The following is a 16,257-nucleotide window of genomic DNA, read 5'->3' as shown; positions in this document are numbered from 1 at the left end:
CATTATTTCCGTCCCAATCTCAAGTTTACGTTTTCAATCAATTTGAAGTAGCTTCTCCAAGGAATGAAATAACTAGTTTTCGAGTTTGTGCTAAAATACGTGACTTTATAAGAAAGATTATTGTTTTGTCTGATTAGATTTTGGTTTCACTTTGAGCTGTTCATAATATGCTATTGCTGCTGGCATTTTCAGTTTCTTTTATTTTGTTTTCAAAGATATGAAGTTTGACATCTTTAATATTATAGCAAAGGTTAGTAAAAATTTTAATTTTGAGTCATTGTTTTAGATCCTAGCACATGTCACAGGTGGTTTTCAAGAAAGGATTTTAGGTTATGAACCAGGTATGAAGATGTCTACAAGCAGCAAGCTGAAATTTGTGTATTTAATAATTTTAAGAAGACAAATTACTTCCTGAGGCAATGTAAAACATTAGGAAATAAAATATGATACTTTGGGATATATTGGAAATTTAAGTACTAACTCTCACACCATTAAAGACAGACAGCTAAATCATTTGATGGTCTTAGAAAACAACCTATATATAAATACAATCTTAACGTTTAGGTCCATTTTTAATGTTAAAATTTATTTAGTGACTTTAGTCATATGAATTGCGGTAAATATGAAAAATGAAAGGAAGTTACTGGCTTCTGTGCCCCTGCACCTGGGATTCAACCCAGGGTGTCACACATGCTAGACAGATACTTCATGACTGAGCTTATCTCCTGCCCTTAAAGTTTTTATTTTGTGATAAGCTTTTCCTAAGGCTGGACATAAGCTTGTTGTCCTCCTGCTTTAGCCTTCTAAGAAGCTGCTTTACAAATCTGCTCCACTTGTCTCTCTCTTCCTTGCACAGTTTAATGTGCCTTTGAGTTTTTAAACCTTTACAGTGCTGTAAGCAAGGATCCCAGCTGTCTCTTCGCCCTGAGTCCGAAGTGTTGTTTCACGACTGTGAGGTGTCGGTTGCGCTCACTCACCAGTTTCACAAGAAAAGTGATGAGGTCCAAGGCGGGCGGACCACCGATGGGCATCAGCCAAAGTGGTGTGTGGCTGTGCTGTGTCGGGAGGTGCACATGAGGGCAGCCTAGCTCAGGCATGCATGTGCCGCAAGGCGCAGGGCAACCTTGGGGTGCTTTGGTCCCCTGCCCCCCTTTCTCAGCACTGGTGCATGTGGTGAAGCTAACTGCCATGAGCTTCTGGGGTCTTCTGTCCCTGTCTGTCTGACGGGGTTGCAGACGTTGTCACATCTGCCTTTATGGGGTTCTAGGCAAACTCAAGTTTGCTGCTTTTGCAGCAAGTGCTTTTCCTGCATCTCCTCCCTAAATGCTTTTCTAGATGCTGTTTCCAGGGATTTTTACCTAAGAGCTCATTGGCAGAACTGAATCATTATAGTATGGAAACCTGTGTGTGTGCATGCGTGCGTGCATGCTTATGGAGGCTAGAGGCCAAACTCCAGTAGTATTCTGGGACTGTCCACCATTTTTTTTTTCCAAGTGGGATCTCTCACTGGCCTGGAACTCACTGAGTTGGCCAATGAACATTGAGATCCAGGGATCTAGTTGCCTTTGCCCCTCAGCACTGGGATTACAACTGTGTGCCACCATGCCCAGGTGTGATGGGTTTTTTGTTGTTGTTTTGCTTTTTTTTTTTTTTTTAATGTAGGCAATAGGGTCAAATTCATATCATCCATGCTTTCACAGTAATCACTTTATGAACTGGAGAATGGAATTGTGAATGTGTTTTAGATGGTTAGTTCACAAGAAAACAAACCTGTTGGATTAATTTTTTAAAGTTAATAGAAATGGAGGGATGGGGGAGGCATTCTGGAAGTGAGCTTGTGCTCATGGTCTGGAAAAGGCATGTATGAAAGCCCTGGGCTAGTAGCCTCCAGCTTCTTGTAGCTCATTCCCCAGCACCTGTCTTCTTCAGCATTTGTAGGCCTGGGCTGTTTCCATGCCTTCTTTAGTGCAGGTGGCCCCCATGGGGCAAAGGTTCCTGTTCTCTTCCAGCTGCTGCTTTTTATGCTAATCTTGATGTTGCTTTCGGCACTTCTTACCCTTGCCACAACTCTTCCCTCATGAAATAACCATGTAAAGATAGATGGATGGGGAAAAATTAGTGTTAGCAACTGAGAAGATAATGAGGTGAGTGATGAATCCAGGTATTACTACTACCCAGTAATAACGGGTCGAACACTACCCGTTCGGAGCTGCCAAGAGAAATTTCATGCCGCTGTTGACTCATGCTAATAGAAAGCTTGAGAAGTCTTTGTTATCACTGCAAGCTACACATATGCTGACACACAAATATTAATATGCTTCTTATGCTATCTGTTTTGCAATTCAACAAGTGACTGTTTTGGAAGGAAAGAAGAGGCTAGTGACCTTTAAGATCTCATTGACAAAAATTATCATGCCCCATTGCCTGATTAAGTCCCCAAGTGATTTCTTATTGTTCCAAAGATAAGGACCAACTCCTTGATACAGCCAAGAAAGGGACCTGCTGAGCTTGGTGCCTATCTTTTTTCTTGCCCTTTTGTCTCTCCTCCCATTCCAGCTTTAGTCATGCTAGCGTTCAACCCTTCTTATTGGCCTTATTCTGTAAATCGTGCGCCCTTCCTACAGTGTCCTAACGTTCTTCCTGGAAAACTGTGGCCTGTGCTGACGCAGCGTGTCTCCACGTACGCCTCTGTTCTCCTGAGCTCTGCTGGGCTAGGCCTTAGCTTGCCTGCCCTTGTTCAGACACGTTCCTGGACATGTTCCCTGTTCCATTCCTGGAGAGAGCTGACCTCAGTCAGCTCTTACTTCATGTTCTCAGTGTAGTGTGACGGATGTGAAACACTTGAGAAATGAGAATGGGCTGGAGAAAACAGGATATTTATTCTTCCTCTGTCCTTAAACCTGTCTAGCCGCTGATTTGTCCTTCTTGGTCCATGCTTCTCCCAGGACAAACCACCGCTCCAGTTTCCACTCACTCCTCCGCTCCAGTACCACTTACCTCTCTCCTTCAGTCTAAGGTTGATAGTGACCTCTTACTTTGGCTGAGTTTTATCCTATTGTCCTGTTTGGAACTCAGTTCTTGCATCTCCAGCTAGTCACTCATGTTTGTAGACTGCTTCTGCTTTTCAGATTTTTAGGAATTTTCACTTTCCATATCAGGGTCATTTGTTTCCCACTGTCACTGCTTCTGGGAAACCTCTTCTAACTAGCACAAACCTGTTCGTTAACTACTGATCACCACTGGATATAGAATCTGAATCTGTGCTACCTCCAGCAGTATCTTCTGTTATAGTGAGGTGCCTTCATTGATTATGTGGTGCGTAGTTAGTAAATATTCTGAGAAGACTAAGCCTAACCATCAAGTACCCTTACCAATTTCTCTTCAGACCGCCAGGGAGTCAGCGTGACATTTTAGCCATGCTTTGATCTCCTTTCTCCTTCCCTGAATATTTCCCATCTCTTTTAAGCAAAGAAAAATATTTAGAATGAAGATGTCTACCAAATGAGATTTACTAATCAATACCGCTTTTGTGAAGAGCTGTTTTTTTTTTTTCAGTGTGAGAATCTTCATTTACAAATGTACCTAGTGATGTTAGTATTTTCTTTCTGGCAGTACTAAAAACAGCAAAAGAATGCCTTATGAGTGTAGTTGAGCATAGCTGAAATAAATGACTTGGTATGAATTAAAATTGAACTATCTTCACTTCCTCTGTAGTTTTAGAGAATTTTAGAAGCCTTGTTGGGTAATAATGAATAAAAATCTACACTTCCAGATGTATCTACATAGTATTGACAATCCCCACAAAGGATTTGAAAGGGTTTTCTGAAAAACTGTAATTTTAGTGAGAACATTTGAGCTGAGACAGACAGACGTTTAAATACATTAGGCCAAATGCCTAGGGCTTGGCATTTTGGTGTGTTTACTTAAAACCACCTGCCTGGCGGGTTGAATTTTGGTGTGCCTATTTAACCATTTGCCATTTACAGTCTTAATCTTATCAAAAGAAAGAGAAAGATTAAAGCAAATAAACCTTTTTTGAAAATGTCAGTCTTTTATGAAAACTTAGGTTTAGTTCAGCTTGATAACATTTGAGAATACAGTAGGGACTTGATGAAATTTTAACCATATGTAACATTTTATAGTATGTAACACTTTATAACTGGCTTCTTAAATAAGGCAAATGCCTTTTACCTCTAATAGTAAGTTCTATAAAACATTTCCACTCTTAAAAAAATCTTAAAAATCATCTTAGTTAAAGAGCAGGCCAATCAGTTCATGTCAGAGACAGTCCCTGTGCCTATTACAATGGAACCCACTTGGATACTGAACTGCCATCGGCTACATCTGTGCAGGGGCCTTAGGTTATCTCCCATCATAGTCCTTGGTTGAAGTATGAGTCTCAGTTAAGGACCCCCCCCTCAGATTTTTTGGTTCTATTGCTCTCCTTATGGAGTTCCTGTCCTCTCCACTTTAATTACCTCCCCCTGAGGGGGAAGCAGCCTTACCAGGCCACAGAAGAAGACAATGCAGCCACTCCTGAGGAGACCTAATTGACTAGGATCAGAAGGAAGGAAAAGAAGTCCTCCCCTATCAGTGGACTTGGGGAGGGGCATGCATGCAGAGGGTGGAGGAAGGGAGGGATTGGGACGAGAGAAGGGAGGGAACCACAGGGGGGATACAGAGTGAATAAAGTGTAATTAATAAAGAAAAAAAAATTTAAAAAATCATCTTAGTTAAAAATAAGGGATGAGATTCTTTGTCTCAGCTTTTTACACTCCCGTGTGATTGTGAAATTCTGGGAAGGAGTAAGAATTTAAAATATTGTTTACTTCAAATCAAATTAGTCTAATCTACCAAGAATGAGGAGCCCAGTACACTAAGAAACAGTGTGAGGTGTAAATCATTTTATGGTCCTTCTTGTCAAGAGACCTCGGTCAGCATTTCTGTGTGCACCATGTATTGCTGTTCACAGCTCTGAGTGTGTCAGAGCAGAAGCGCTGTGAGCTTCTGGGGAGGGGAAGCCACATTCTGTACGGAAAACTAGAGACTAGTGCATGAAAGACATGGCAAACAAAAAAACATAGTGTAAATCCCCGTAGAATATCTGAGACTATTGAGTTGTGTACAGTGAGGTGTTCAAGTTCACTAAAAAATATGGTAGTACAGGAAAGTTATTCAAAACAAGAATAAAAGCTTTACATAACATTTCAGAAGTGTAGCTTGTTACTTTCAAACCAATGTAACTATAGAGGCTTTTAGAATAAAAGTGTTTTGATCCGAATTTCTTGTTGTTGTTGGTGGTGGTGTGTGTGTGTGTGTGTTTGAGAGAGAACGTCTCTATGTTGCCCTGACTTTCCTGGAACTCTGTAGACCACGCTGGCCTCCAACTCAGGATTAAAGGGTTGCACTACCACAGCCCAGCTCAGAATCTCTTTAAGGGAGACTTAGAGTGGGATTTGAGTCTTCTCGAGGCCTTTTGGCACCATGTCCGTGTCGAAGTCTAAATCTATCTCATCTGAAAGTACTGTATTATTCTGTAAATCAGACTGATACTGCTTCTCACAGTCTCAGAGAGGTAGGCACTTCTATATCTGTGAATGTTTACCACGACACATGGCATGAGGTAGGCATCTGAGTAGACTCAGGATGTGATCTCACAAGGGAAAAACTTGAAGTAGTAGAGGGAATGAACATCTAAATTAGGTTGGTGATAACAGAGAGGAAAAAAGGAATGAGCATGCCTGTTTAGCCATTTGCCACTTGCAGTCTTTGGATGTCTATGGGAACGGAAGAGACTTAGGGAGAGGAAGCCAGAAAGAATAGTTTTGAGGAGGTAGAAGAAGGAAAAGCAGATACCCTGGACAACTTGGGTTTGAAGTGATAGGGACTAACAAAGGACAGTTCAGAGAATTTTTTTTTGTTTATATTTTCAGTCCTGTTATTTCAGCTTTCAGTGAAATTTTTTATTGAACTGTTTATTTGGACTTTGTATCCTCTTTTTAGGTCTCTTCTTTCAAATAGGACAGGAGAAATGGTGACTTCATAATATAGTGGTGAAAATCAAAAATCATTCTGTATTTGGCAGCGCTAGGGATCAAACCAGGGCTTTGCACATGCTGGGCAAGTGTCCTAACAGTGCTCTACATCCTTGTTTGTTTTTACAGGGCTGCTGAAGGGGCTCACTTAGTGAACGGTTCCGTGAGGAAAGCGCTCGCCATGTAAGCATGAAGAGCGAGTCAGGTCTGCAGCAACAGCGTAAAAGCCAAGAACGGCGGCAGGGATGTACAAAGTCAGTGACACGGAGTTGGGGAGGGAGTTGACAGACAGGTCCCGGGGCTCACTGGGGCTCACTGGGGCTCACTGGCCGCCCTGTCTATGAATAAGTCAGGAAGGTCCAGGCACAGTGAGGGAGAGCCTGAAAGTGAGGTGAGGTTGAAGAAGACACCCGACCTTGACCTCTGTCTGCATATACAAAAACATGTGCACACAAATATAAAAAGAGGGCTGTTAAGAGAAAATTAAGGAGGTAATGTCACAAAATATGAGCATTACTTTTAGGTTCTATTTCTGAAGACACTTTACTTCACTGTGAGCCAAGAAAAACTGACTAGCTTAGTCCATACTTTCTTAGGAGCTAACATCCTTTTCAAGGCAGAGTAGCACTTTTTCGTGAAATCCTCCTTCACCAGATAACTCACTTTCTGAATCATGTATAGATGGCTGGACACAGAGCTGTGTCACAGATAATCAGGAATATGTTAAAGGTACTGCCGGGGCTTGTGCAGTAAGTGGTCTCCACCTCACTGCCCATGTGAGCTCAGGCAAAGGCTGTCAGCACTTACAAGAGGCTGTTAGGGTGGCGGCCCAGTTTTAAGTCTTTACATTCATTAACCTTATAGCTCTTATGTATTAGCCTGGTAAGAATAGGCTTCTCCTCATCTTCATTTTATATATGAGGAAACTGAGGTACAAAAAGAGAACATAATGCCCAGTTAGCAGGGATCAGAGACATTCCGCAAACCCAGACTGAATGACCCAGAGCTGGCATTCTGTTTTGCTGTTGATGTGACAATTCTGCTTCAAAAAGAGCAAACCAATAGGTTATTCTGGATCAACTGTGAATGGCCATGATTAGGAAGCATGGACTCGGGTTACTCTGAATGATACACTCTCTCGTGGAGGTGGCTACCATTTACAGCGGCAGAACATATCAGGTAGACCACAGCAACTCAGTGGGAAATTTCTTCTGTAGATTTCAGATGTTACAGTATACTTGGCTGCAGGGTTGGTTGAGGCTAGTGCCCTGCTAAACTTACTGACATGTGCTGAGAATATTAGGCTGCATATGCAAAATTAGACAGCTAGCTAAAGGGGGCTTGGAACATTGATGGATTTTGGCTCTGGATCTGCAACATTCCATCTCTCCGTAGTTATGCTCTAGTCAGTCAGGCTCAAGCAAGCAGTCTGTGAGGTGGGTATTGTGGATGCAGCTTTTTCGGGGAATAGTCTTCCACCTATTACATCACCTCCACAGATGGCATCCAGTGGGCCTGTGTTCACTCCCACATCCTTCCATTCACTCTTCCATCACTAGAGAAGAGGAGTCAGGTCTGCCCAAGCCCCTTGACCCATGTCTTCAAATTCTTCCTGTAATAAGAATTGCCCTTAAGAAGGGCAAGAAAAAGAATTCTGGGGCCATGAGAGAAAATAGTGCTTTGTGTCTGTTTTGGAGATGAGAGAGCAAGGGCTGAAAAGATGGCTCAGTGGGTAAGAAAACCTGCTACTTTTTGGGGAGAATCTGGGGTCAGCTCCCAGCACCTGGTGACTGTATGGTGGCTTAGGCTATCCCTAACTTCAGTTCCAGATGTCCAGGTGTAGGTACAAGACACCCTATGGTATCTGAGGGCATCAGACATGCACATGGTACATATACACACACGCAGGCACACTATTCATAAAATAAAACCTAAGACGACAAAGCCAAGCGATGGCCCTAAAATAAGCAGTTTATTATAAGGAGGGTAGCTTATCTGAGAGCATGTCCTTGTTAGGGAACACTTAGGTTGCTAGTGAAAAGCAGAATCATGTCTATGCCTTATTTTCAAGTGATTCGGGAAAAAAATATGTAAGAGAAAAGCAAATGTGAAATGCTAGTCAGGAAATACGACTCTAGATAAATAGGAATATTTTGTATAACTTTTCTGTTATTCCTGAAGTTATTTCAAGATAGAAAGGTGTTTTGTTTTGTTTTGTTTTTGTTTGTTTTTTAGAAAAGTATATTAAAAGATATCTTTCCCCAAGGCTCCCCCACAGACTTTGTAATATCTGAATCACTTTGCAGAAGACTAGTGTTAGACATAAAGGTGAAGGTTGATATGGTGACTCAGATTAAGCATAGTTTCTCTTTGAGATCAGTATTCCATGCTAATGTTTCCATAACAACGTCAGCCTTTGCCTACGTTTCTTAGCTTATTTCACTAGAATGGTTATATAAAATCTGAATCTGTTTCAAATCAAAGCATTAATAAAGGCTTTAATCAAATTTTAAAAGAAACCTTAAATGTACTGATTATTCAGATGGAATTATTTTAACAGCCTTTTGAACCTAAGCAGAAGAGCATTTTTTTTATTCCTTAGATCTCTTAGGTCATTTGTATTTATATAATGGAGTTTCTGTTTTCCATGTGTTTCTGTGTCTTTGCTGTCTCTTTGTAACTGAAGGATGCAGTTCTCATTCACCATCCAGGGGCTTTAGATGCTAAGTTTTCTGATGGCCAAGCTAGTGTTCTGTTTTGAGAGGGCTTATTTGTTCTTCCTCCAACAGAAAGTCTTTCTGAAGAAAGATTCTGGAGGTACCTGATTTATGTTTGACATTTGTGCCGTGTTTCATTGAGTCATGACAACAACCCATGTGCTGAGATAGGAGACTCTTCACTGGGACTTGGGTATTGCTTGTTTTTCCTAAAGGTTAATGTGTCAGAAGCTTGTCCCCAGTTTGGTAACACAGAAGATGACAGAACCTTTAAAAGACAGTGAGGCCTTGGGGAAAGTCCTTGGTCATACAGCTATTTTCAGAAAATTAAAATATCTGCCCTAGGACCCCTGAAACTCCCAGCCAAGCCCCTGCGGCTCCCTGGAACACTGCGTGCTCCTTCTCTTACACACGCCCCTCCGTAGTTAGCGAGGCCACTTATTACACGGTCCTTGCGAGGGCGGTCTGTGCCAGACCACAGGACTTCTACAGCACCTAAGCAAACCTCTCTTCACAACTATTCTGCATCAGGAACTTTTTAATACCTATGAACTAATACATTTTCTTTATAAATAAATCCCACAAGCCAGATGTGACTGTGTATTCATTTAGTCCAACACTGGAGTCGGAAGCAGCTAGATCTCTGTGAGTTTGAGGCCAACTGGGTTTACATGAGTTTTAGGACAGCCAGAGCTGTAGAGTGAGACCCTGTCTCAAAAAAGAAAGAAAAGAAGGAGAGAAAGGAAAGGAACAAAGAACCAAGTAAGTCTTATAGGGTAAAATTACACTCCAAATTTGATAAAACCAATATGTAGAACCAGAATTCAAATCCAGTTGAGTTCAAAAGTATCCAAGCTAACATAATTGTCCTTCAAATTATTTTTCAATATGCCATAACTATTGGGGCTTGGGAGAATAAGCAAATTTCATTGGGTTTTCAGCTATTTATTGGAAGTTAACAGCTAAAAAGGTAAACCTCATACATCATTCTGGTAAGGAGAATGTTTACTTGTATAGTCCATGTGAAAGAATTTAATTTATAATTCATTGTTTTCCTATACAGATCTACTCATTTAAGCACCATGGCATATGAGCATGATATGTGGAGAGAGAGAGAGAGAGAGAGAGAGAGAGAGAGAGAGAGAAGCGGGGAAGAGGGAAAGACTATTGTCATCACTGAAACAAAGACATAAAAATTTACTTCTGCAGTTTTACTTCATAAAATTTATGACTAGGTTAAACTGTAATAGGTCTTTGGACCTTCTATGGGCAATTTAATTCTGGATATCAGGGACTCAGACAAGTTTTCATTAGTATATTAAATATTTATTTCCAAGCTCTGAGTTATAATTGAGAGGTCAAGATTTCTGAGACTAGGGCTGACAAGATGACTCTGACTAAAACCTGACAACCCAAGTTTGATCCCAGGATCCAGTGGTACACAGAGCAGAGTCTCCTTGAGAATCTCTCCTCACACACACACACAGTGAAGGAGTACAGTAAGGTGCAGTAAGGGTGTGCTTTAACCAGAACTTTTCTACTGCATAAATTTAACTGTTTGCAAGGGAAATGTTTATATACTTGGCAGGCAAACGGATTTTCCTGAATACCAGTTGTCAGTTCAGTTTATTTATGATTACAGAGCTTGATTGCCACCAAGCTATAACTAACTGCTGCTGTCTATCCAAATAGTAAGCAACATGCCTGCTGGAAGATCTATTTTTTCTTTTAATCACCCACTACCTTTAAAAGTCACAACCATAATTGGTGAACCTACAAACTCCATTAGTGCAGATCATAAAGAGAAACATGTTTTTGTCTGTATTCATTCTCTACACCCCTAGCATACGGGTTTAAGATAAACAGGAAATGTGTCAGTTAGAAGCGACTTGAATTAAACTTATCGCACTATTACTTTTTTAATACATTATAATTCTGAGAAATTAATAAAAAGCAATGCTTAGATCCTATCATTAAAAAAAAATCCAAAACAATGAATCTTCAAGGAGCATTCTGGTGTTGGTCTAATCGACTTCTAAACTGATGCAGGGGGAGTGCTGGCCCATCTCGGATGAGTTAGTTTCCCTAGACCATCCATCAAGGCAAGTCAGTGGAATTGTTATGTGACAGGCTTTTCTGTGTCTCCCACAACCATGCAGGATGAATACCTCGGCAGGAGGATTGGAAAACATTAGTCTCTACGATGGGCATATAGTGAGCATTTAATATTGTTCTTTTTCTTTCTTTTTATACAGTGTTCTCCCTGCACACCAGCAGAGGGCACCATATAGCATTATAGATGGTTATGAACCACCATGTGGTTGCTAGGAGTTGAACTCAGGACCTTTGGAAGGACAGCCAGTGCTCTTACCTCTGAGCCATCTTTCCAGCCCCTATTTTTTTTTTTTCTTAAAAAAACAAACAAACAAAACCTACAAAGTAATGTTTCAGAAACATGCTTAAATAGACTTTGTATATATATATATTTTTTGAAAGAAAGATGTGTACTCTAGGATCATGTATTAGATAAACAGAATTATAGAATTCTTTGAGAGGTCCATTAAGTACTGCAGCTCTTCTCTGGTTAAACCAGCTCTTGTAATGAGGTTTGCAGTTTCAGATAATGTCAGCTATCATCTGGACAGTTCTAATTTTCCCATTGTGCCCCTGTCGCCGTCTCTTCAGTGCTGTCACTGTAACCCTAAATGACAGCCTTGTCCATTCCAGTTTCTTATGCTTTTAAGGTGCAGCCAAGTGCCATGCCCTCATGGGATGCCTTGTTAGACCACTCTCAGAGGCCGTCCTTTCCTCCCGAGTGTCCACCCAGGTTATCTGTGCATGCCTGCTGCCACACCATGCTTGGATATTAGCAGGGATTTTAGAAATATATTCTTAAAAGTAAGACTGAGCGATGTTGGCAAAAGAATAATGCAGCTGCCCTGGTTTCTAATTGAGCACACTTGAATTATTGTCATCGGAGGGCTGTCATGTCTTCTATTCGTTTCCTTTTTTTTTTTTTTATCAGCAAGTTGAATGAGAACAAATTGAATATTACTGTTATTTTAATTCCCAGGTGATGTTAATCTGCTGTATATATTCTGGATAAATTGAATGACAAGTAACAGATTTAGCTAACAAAATGCTCTGAATAAGATAAGTGGCGTCTCATTCATCAGATAAGTCTCAGTACAAATACACGTGCAAACTCCTTTTACATCCTTACAAAAAAGATACAGTCAAATCAGTTCTTCTAACTTCTCAGTCCTCCAATGCTCAAGTCCCTTCATATTAAATGCCATCATATTTGCATTTAACCTATACCTATCCCTCTCTGTATACCTTAACTTCTTCTCTAGTTACTTCCTATAATTGTCGTAGTGTGTTGTTTCAGTAATAATGGCAAGAAACAAAGTCTGTATGCCATCAGTACAAATGCAGTGTTTTTCTCAATTATCTTTTAAATTTCTTTTTCTTTTTGAGACAGGGTTTCTCTGTGTAGCCCTGGCTCTCTTGGACTCACTTTGTAGGACCAGGCTGGCTTCAAACTCACAGAGCCACCTGCCTTTTCTTCCCAGAGTGCTGGGATTACAGGCACACACCATCACGCTGGCTTTAAATATCGTTAAAGATTATATTTTATGTGTTTAGGTGCTTTCCCTGCACATAGGTTGTGTCCCACATGTGTGCATTGTCTGCAGAGGCCAGAAGACGACAGTAGGTCTCCTGGAACTGGGGTTTGAGACAGCTGTGCACGACCATGTGTTTGCTGGGTGTCAAATCCCGGTCCTCTAGCCAGTGTTCTTCCATAAGCCAACTTTCCACCCCCTTAATATCTTTGATACATTGTTACTTGAAAGTAGAAGTCCAGTTGAAGTTCCAGAACCCAAAGTTCCAAAATCTGATGACAGATTATTTCTACTAAATTTGGGAAAAGCAATATTCAGGGTTACATTCACAATATATGATTTTATTCACCATGTCTCAGTTTTGACACAATTTTCAATTTTATATTAAAGTATAAGCAAATGCAAAATCTAACATTAGTCCTAGGTAATATGATTAGGAGTGGTTTTCTTTCTTTTTTTTTTTTCTTACCGTATATGTGCTTCCTTTAAAAAGACTTTGAATACATTATTTGATGTTCTTAGAATATTCATATTTATTGTTTAGCACTTTCATACATGTATATATTTTGATCATCTTCAGCCAAATCCTCTCTTTCACTTCCTCCTGGACCAGTGGCCCTCATACTTCCTTTTCTCTCTCATCTTCATGTTCTCTTCTCTTCTGGTATATTTTTATTCCATGTGTTTTCATGACATTCTCTCCCCCATTCCCTCCTTCAGTTTTCCCAGGTCTTCCTCAGCACATCCTCTCTCCCGCATCCTGTCCTCTGTCTTCATTTTTAATAACTCATTGAGTCCAGTTAGTGCTTATCAGAAGTGGGCTGTCCACTGCAGTATGGACAAAGAAGAACACCCCCACACACACCAGCAGCCAGAAGCTCCTCCTCCTTGCCGTCTCCTGCTCTTCTTTGCCCAGTGCGTGTGGCCTCCATGCACTGGGTGTCAGGCCATGCGCTGGGCACAGGCAGCCTACCTCCTTTCCAAGTCATGATCTGAACACAGTAATTTATATTGTTACAGTAATGGCTCCATTTCTCATCTATCTGTAATTATAGTCACAGAGCTTCAAAAGTCATGGCTGACTGGGATTTTCTCAAGTGTATTACTGATATCTCAATGTTTTCTTTCTTTCTCTTTTTTAAATCCTTTCTCAAAGGTTGAATTAATAAAAGGGAATTTACAGAGTGTTGGACTTACGCTTCGTCTTGTCCAGTCAGCTGATGGCTATGCTGGGCACGTCATCATTGAGACCGTGGCCCCAAACTCGCCTGCCGCACTTGCCGACCTTCAGCGGGGGGACCGCCTCATTGCCATCGGAGGTAATCACCCACGCGCCATGCAGTGTAGCCTATATGTACAGAGAAACTGCAAAATGGGTTGGCCTTGTTTTCTCTCCCCCTCCTCCTCCTCCTCCTCCTCCTCCTCCTCCTCCTCCTCCTCCTCCTCCTCCCTAGTTCTGAAGGAAGCATCTATTAGTTTTATAACAGAAAACCTTTGTTATAAATAAAATTGCAAAAGATGCCTTAACATAAAACCTGTGCCAGTTCGTCCTGATGTGCCCGTCTCTAATGTGTTTTACCCGTAAACCACCTTACAGTCTTCCCTTCCCACCTTGTTCTTCATGTTTATTACTGACCATAAAACTAAGGGCCGGTCAGCAGAGCATCTGCTGTGCGTCTGCCGCCATGACCCCAATGTGCTCACGTCAGCAGCAGTCTCATAGAGGGCCGGACAGTGAACAGGAGAGAGAGAGACTGCTGTCTTGCCTCCGATGGAGGAGGGTAGACCTAATTCTGTCCCGAGGCTCCCCCTTACATGAAAGGCCTGTGGTTTGTCGGTGTGCTGCCGTTCAGGGCCCAACCCAGATCTCTGATAGATACCTCCCTGCCCGCTGGACTGCCGTAAATGATAAAAAGGAAAGCTGAGCTGAGTTCTTTGCTTGGGTATAGACACAGTGGTGTACTGCACTGCGCCCAACAGCACAGAAGTCACCCGGCCTTCTCACACTTCAGGGTGCCCGACCCCAGAGTGCGGGCTGTGCTAGAGCATGGGGCCTGCTAGACTATGGTGTGTTCTTTCATAGCTAAGACAATCCGGTAGAGCAGTACCTAATAAAGAGGGAGGCGTCAGTGGTTGTGTTAGAGGAACTCTGCCTTTGATGCAAATCCATCTTGACATTACGATAATGACAATGATCAGGCTGTGCAGCCTGAAACCAGTGAAATTAGCATTTCCTGTGGCAATCCCTCTGGTGGTGGTACACAAGCACCTTTCACACCACAGTCACCCAGCGGTAGTGGTCAAAAGTCACTCTGATCAGAAAAACTGGGGTGGCATCTAAGAATCTGCACTTTGTTAGTTTCTTTTGTTTCCCCCCAAGACAGGGTTTCTCTGTATAGCCCCAGCTGTCCTGGAACTCAACTCTGTAGACCAGGCTGGCCTTGAACTCAGAGATCTGCCTGCCTGTCTCCCACATCCTGGGATTACAGGTGTGCGCCACCACTGCCTAGCGAGAATCTGCATTTCTAGCAAGCTCCCCACGAATGCCTCCTGTTCCTCGTTCATAGGAGGACATAGAGTAGACCTCATCCATCACATAGCTCTCTGTATGAATATAAAAAGTTGGTTTCCTTCACCCAGAACCATGGTTCAATATCAGTGTTTTTGCATTGATACATAACCTGTTTTGGTCTTACCTACAGGCCATTTAATCATTATTATTGTTATTATTTTTTAAATGTACCTTTTAAGTTCTGTTTTCAATTACATGAGTAGCAAGTACCTATTACCCAAAATAAATAAGTCTAAGCCATACAAATCTTTATAGAGAAAAAAAGCAAAAGTTACCTTTTCAAGGTAGCCAATGCTCATGAAAGTACTAACAAGTTTTATTGATTAAAAAGTAATGTGTTCACAATTGTTGTTAAAGTGTCAATCATAATAGGAAAAGTTTATTTTTTTATTAATGAGCACACATGATTTATGTGCACGTATATCCGTGCACCAAATGCCTTCAGTGTCTGTGGAGGCCAGAAGAGGACGTCCCCTCCTGGGAGAGGAGGTGCAGAGGATTGGGAGCCACCACGTGGACGCCAGGAACAGAGCCCCGTCCTCCGACAAAAAAGCTCCTAACTGCCGGGGCATCTCCCCAGTATCACAGAAAAACTGTTTCCTGGCGTCCCTCCCCCTGTATAAACGAAGTCCTTCTATATTCCTTAGTAACTCATTTCTTTTAATATGTCATCAGCTTTGCCATTTGTTAATAGCTTCTTAAATACGTTAGAGTTATAATTCATTTGGATTTACAAAAGCTTTAGTAATAGATTGGTAGTAGTAGAAATAGATTGGCAAAATGTTATGTTTAGTAATAGAGTTAATTTTCCTGTTTTCTAAGTCTCTAAGCATGTTTGAGAGAAAAACGCAGATTCCATACTTAGCTGAGTGACCGTGGCATAGTGAGCGCCTGCACAGAGCACTTTGAGGCAGGTTTCCCAAGCACAGAGAGGTGGGATTGGGGTGCCAAAGCTCACTAGATGACACTTCATCTGTGTGTGTCAAGCTACAGTGTTCCTCAGACATGATGTTGTTAGATAGTAGTAGTAGACGTTTTTAGGCTAAGAGCGAGAGCTTCCACTGGCATTTATAGCTAGTAGGTTTTGAGCTGAAACCGGAAATCTAGCAGCATGGGTGTTAGAGCTGGAAAGATGTGTTTATGACCATAGGTAAGGCCAGTGGTCAGGAGGAGGAAGAGCAGAGCACCAGAGACCAAGGGAGCAGAACTCGGAGTTGGATTGACAGCTGAGGGAACAGGGGAGTCAGCTGCCTCCAGGACTGGCTTAAGAGGAAGGCATCAAGTTGACTAAAGGTCAGGACAAGACA

At 41.7% G+C, this 16,257-nt stretch overlaps 1 protein-coding gene across 1 annotated transcript in view; it reads left to right on the top strand.

Annotated features, from left to right (window-relative positions):
- Nucleotides 1–16,257, top strand: part of Pdzd8 (PDZ domain containing 8) — a 63,459-nt gene that overhangs the window by 42,075 nt on the left and 5,127 nt on the right. The window contains exon 4 of the mRNA XM_021643403.2: nt 13,535–13,697. Coding sequence (XP_021499078.1) covers nt 13,535–13,697 — 163 coding nt within the window. The remainder of the gene's footprint in view (nt 1–13,534; nt 13,698–16,257) is intronic.

Source organism: Meriones unguiculatus, chromosome 1 (assembly GCF_030254825.1).
Source record: "Meriones unguiculatus strain TT.TT164.6M chromosome 1, Bangor_MerUng_6.1, whole genome shotgun sequence".
In the NCBI taxonomy this organism is placed as follows: domain Eukaryota; kingdom Metazoa; phylum Chordata; class Mammalia; order Rodentia; family Muridae; genus Meriones; species Meriones unguiculatus.
This window is presented reverse-complemented; position numbering and strand designations above follow the sequence as displayed.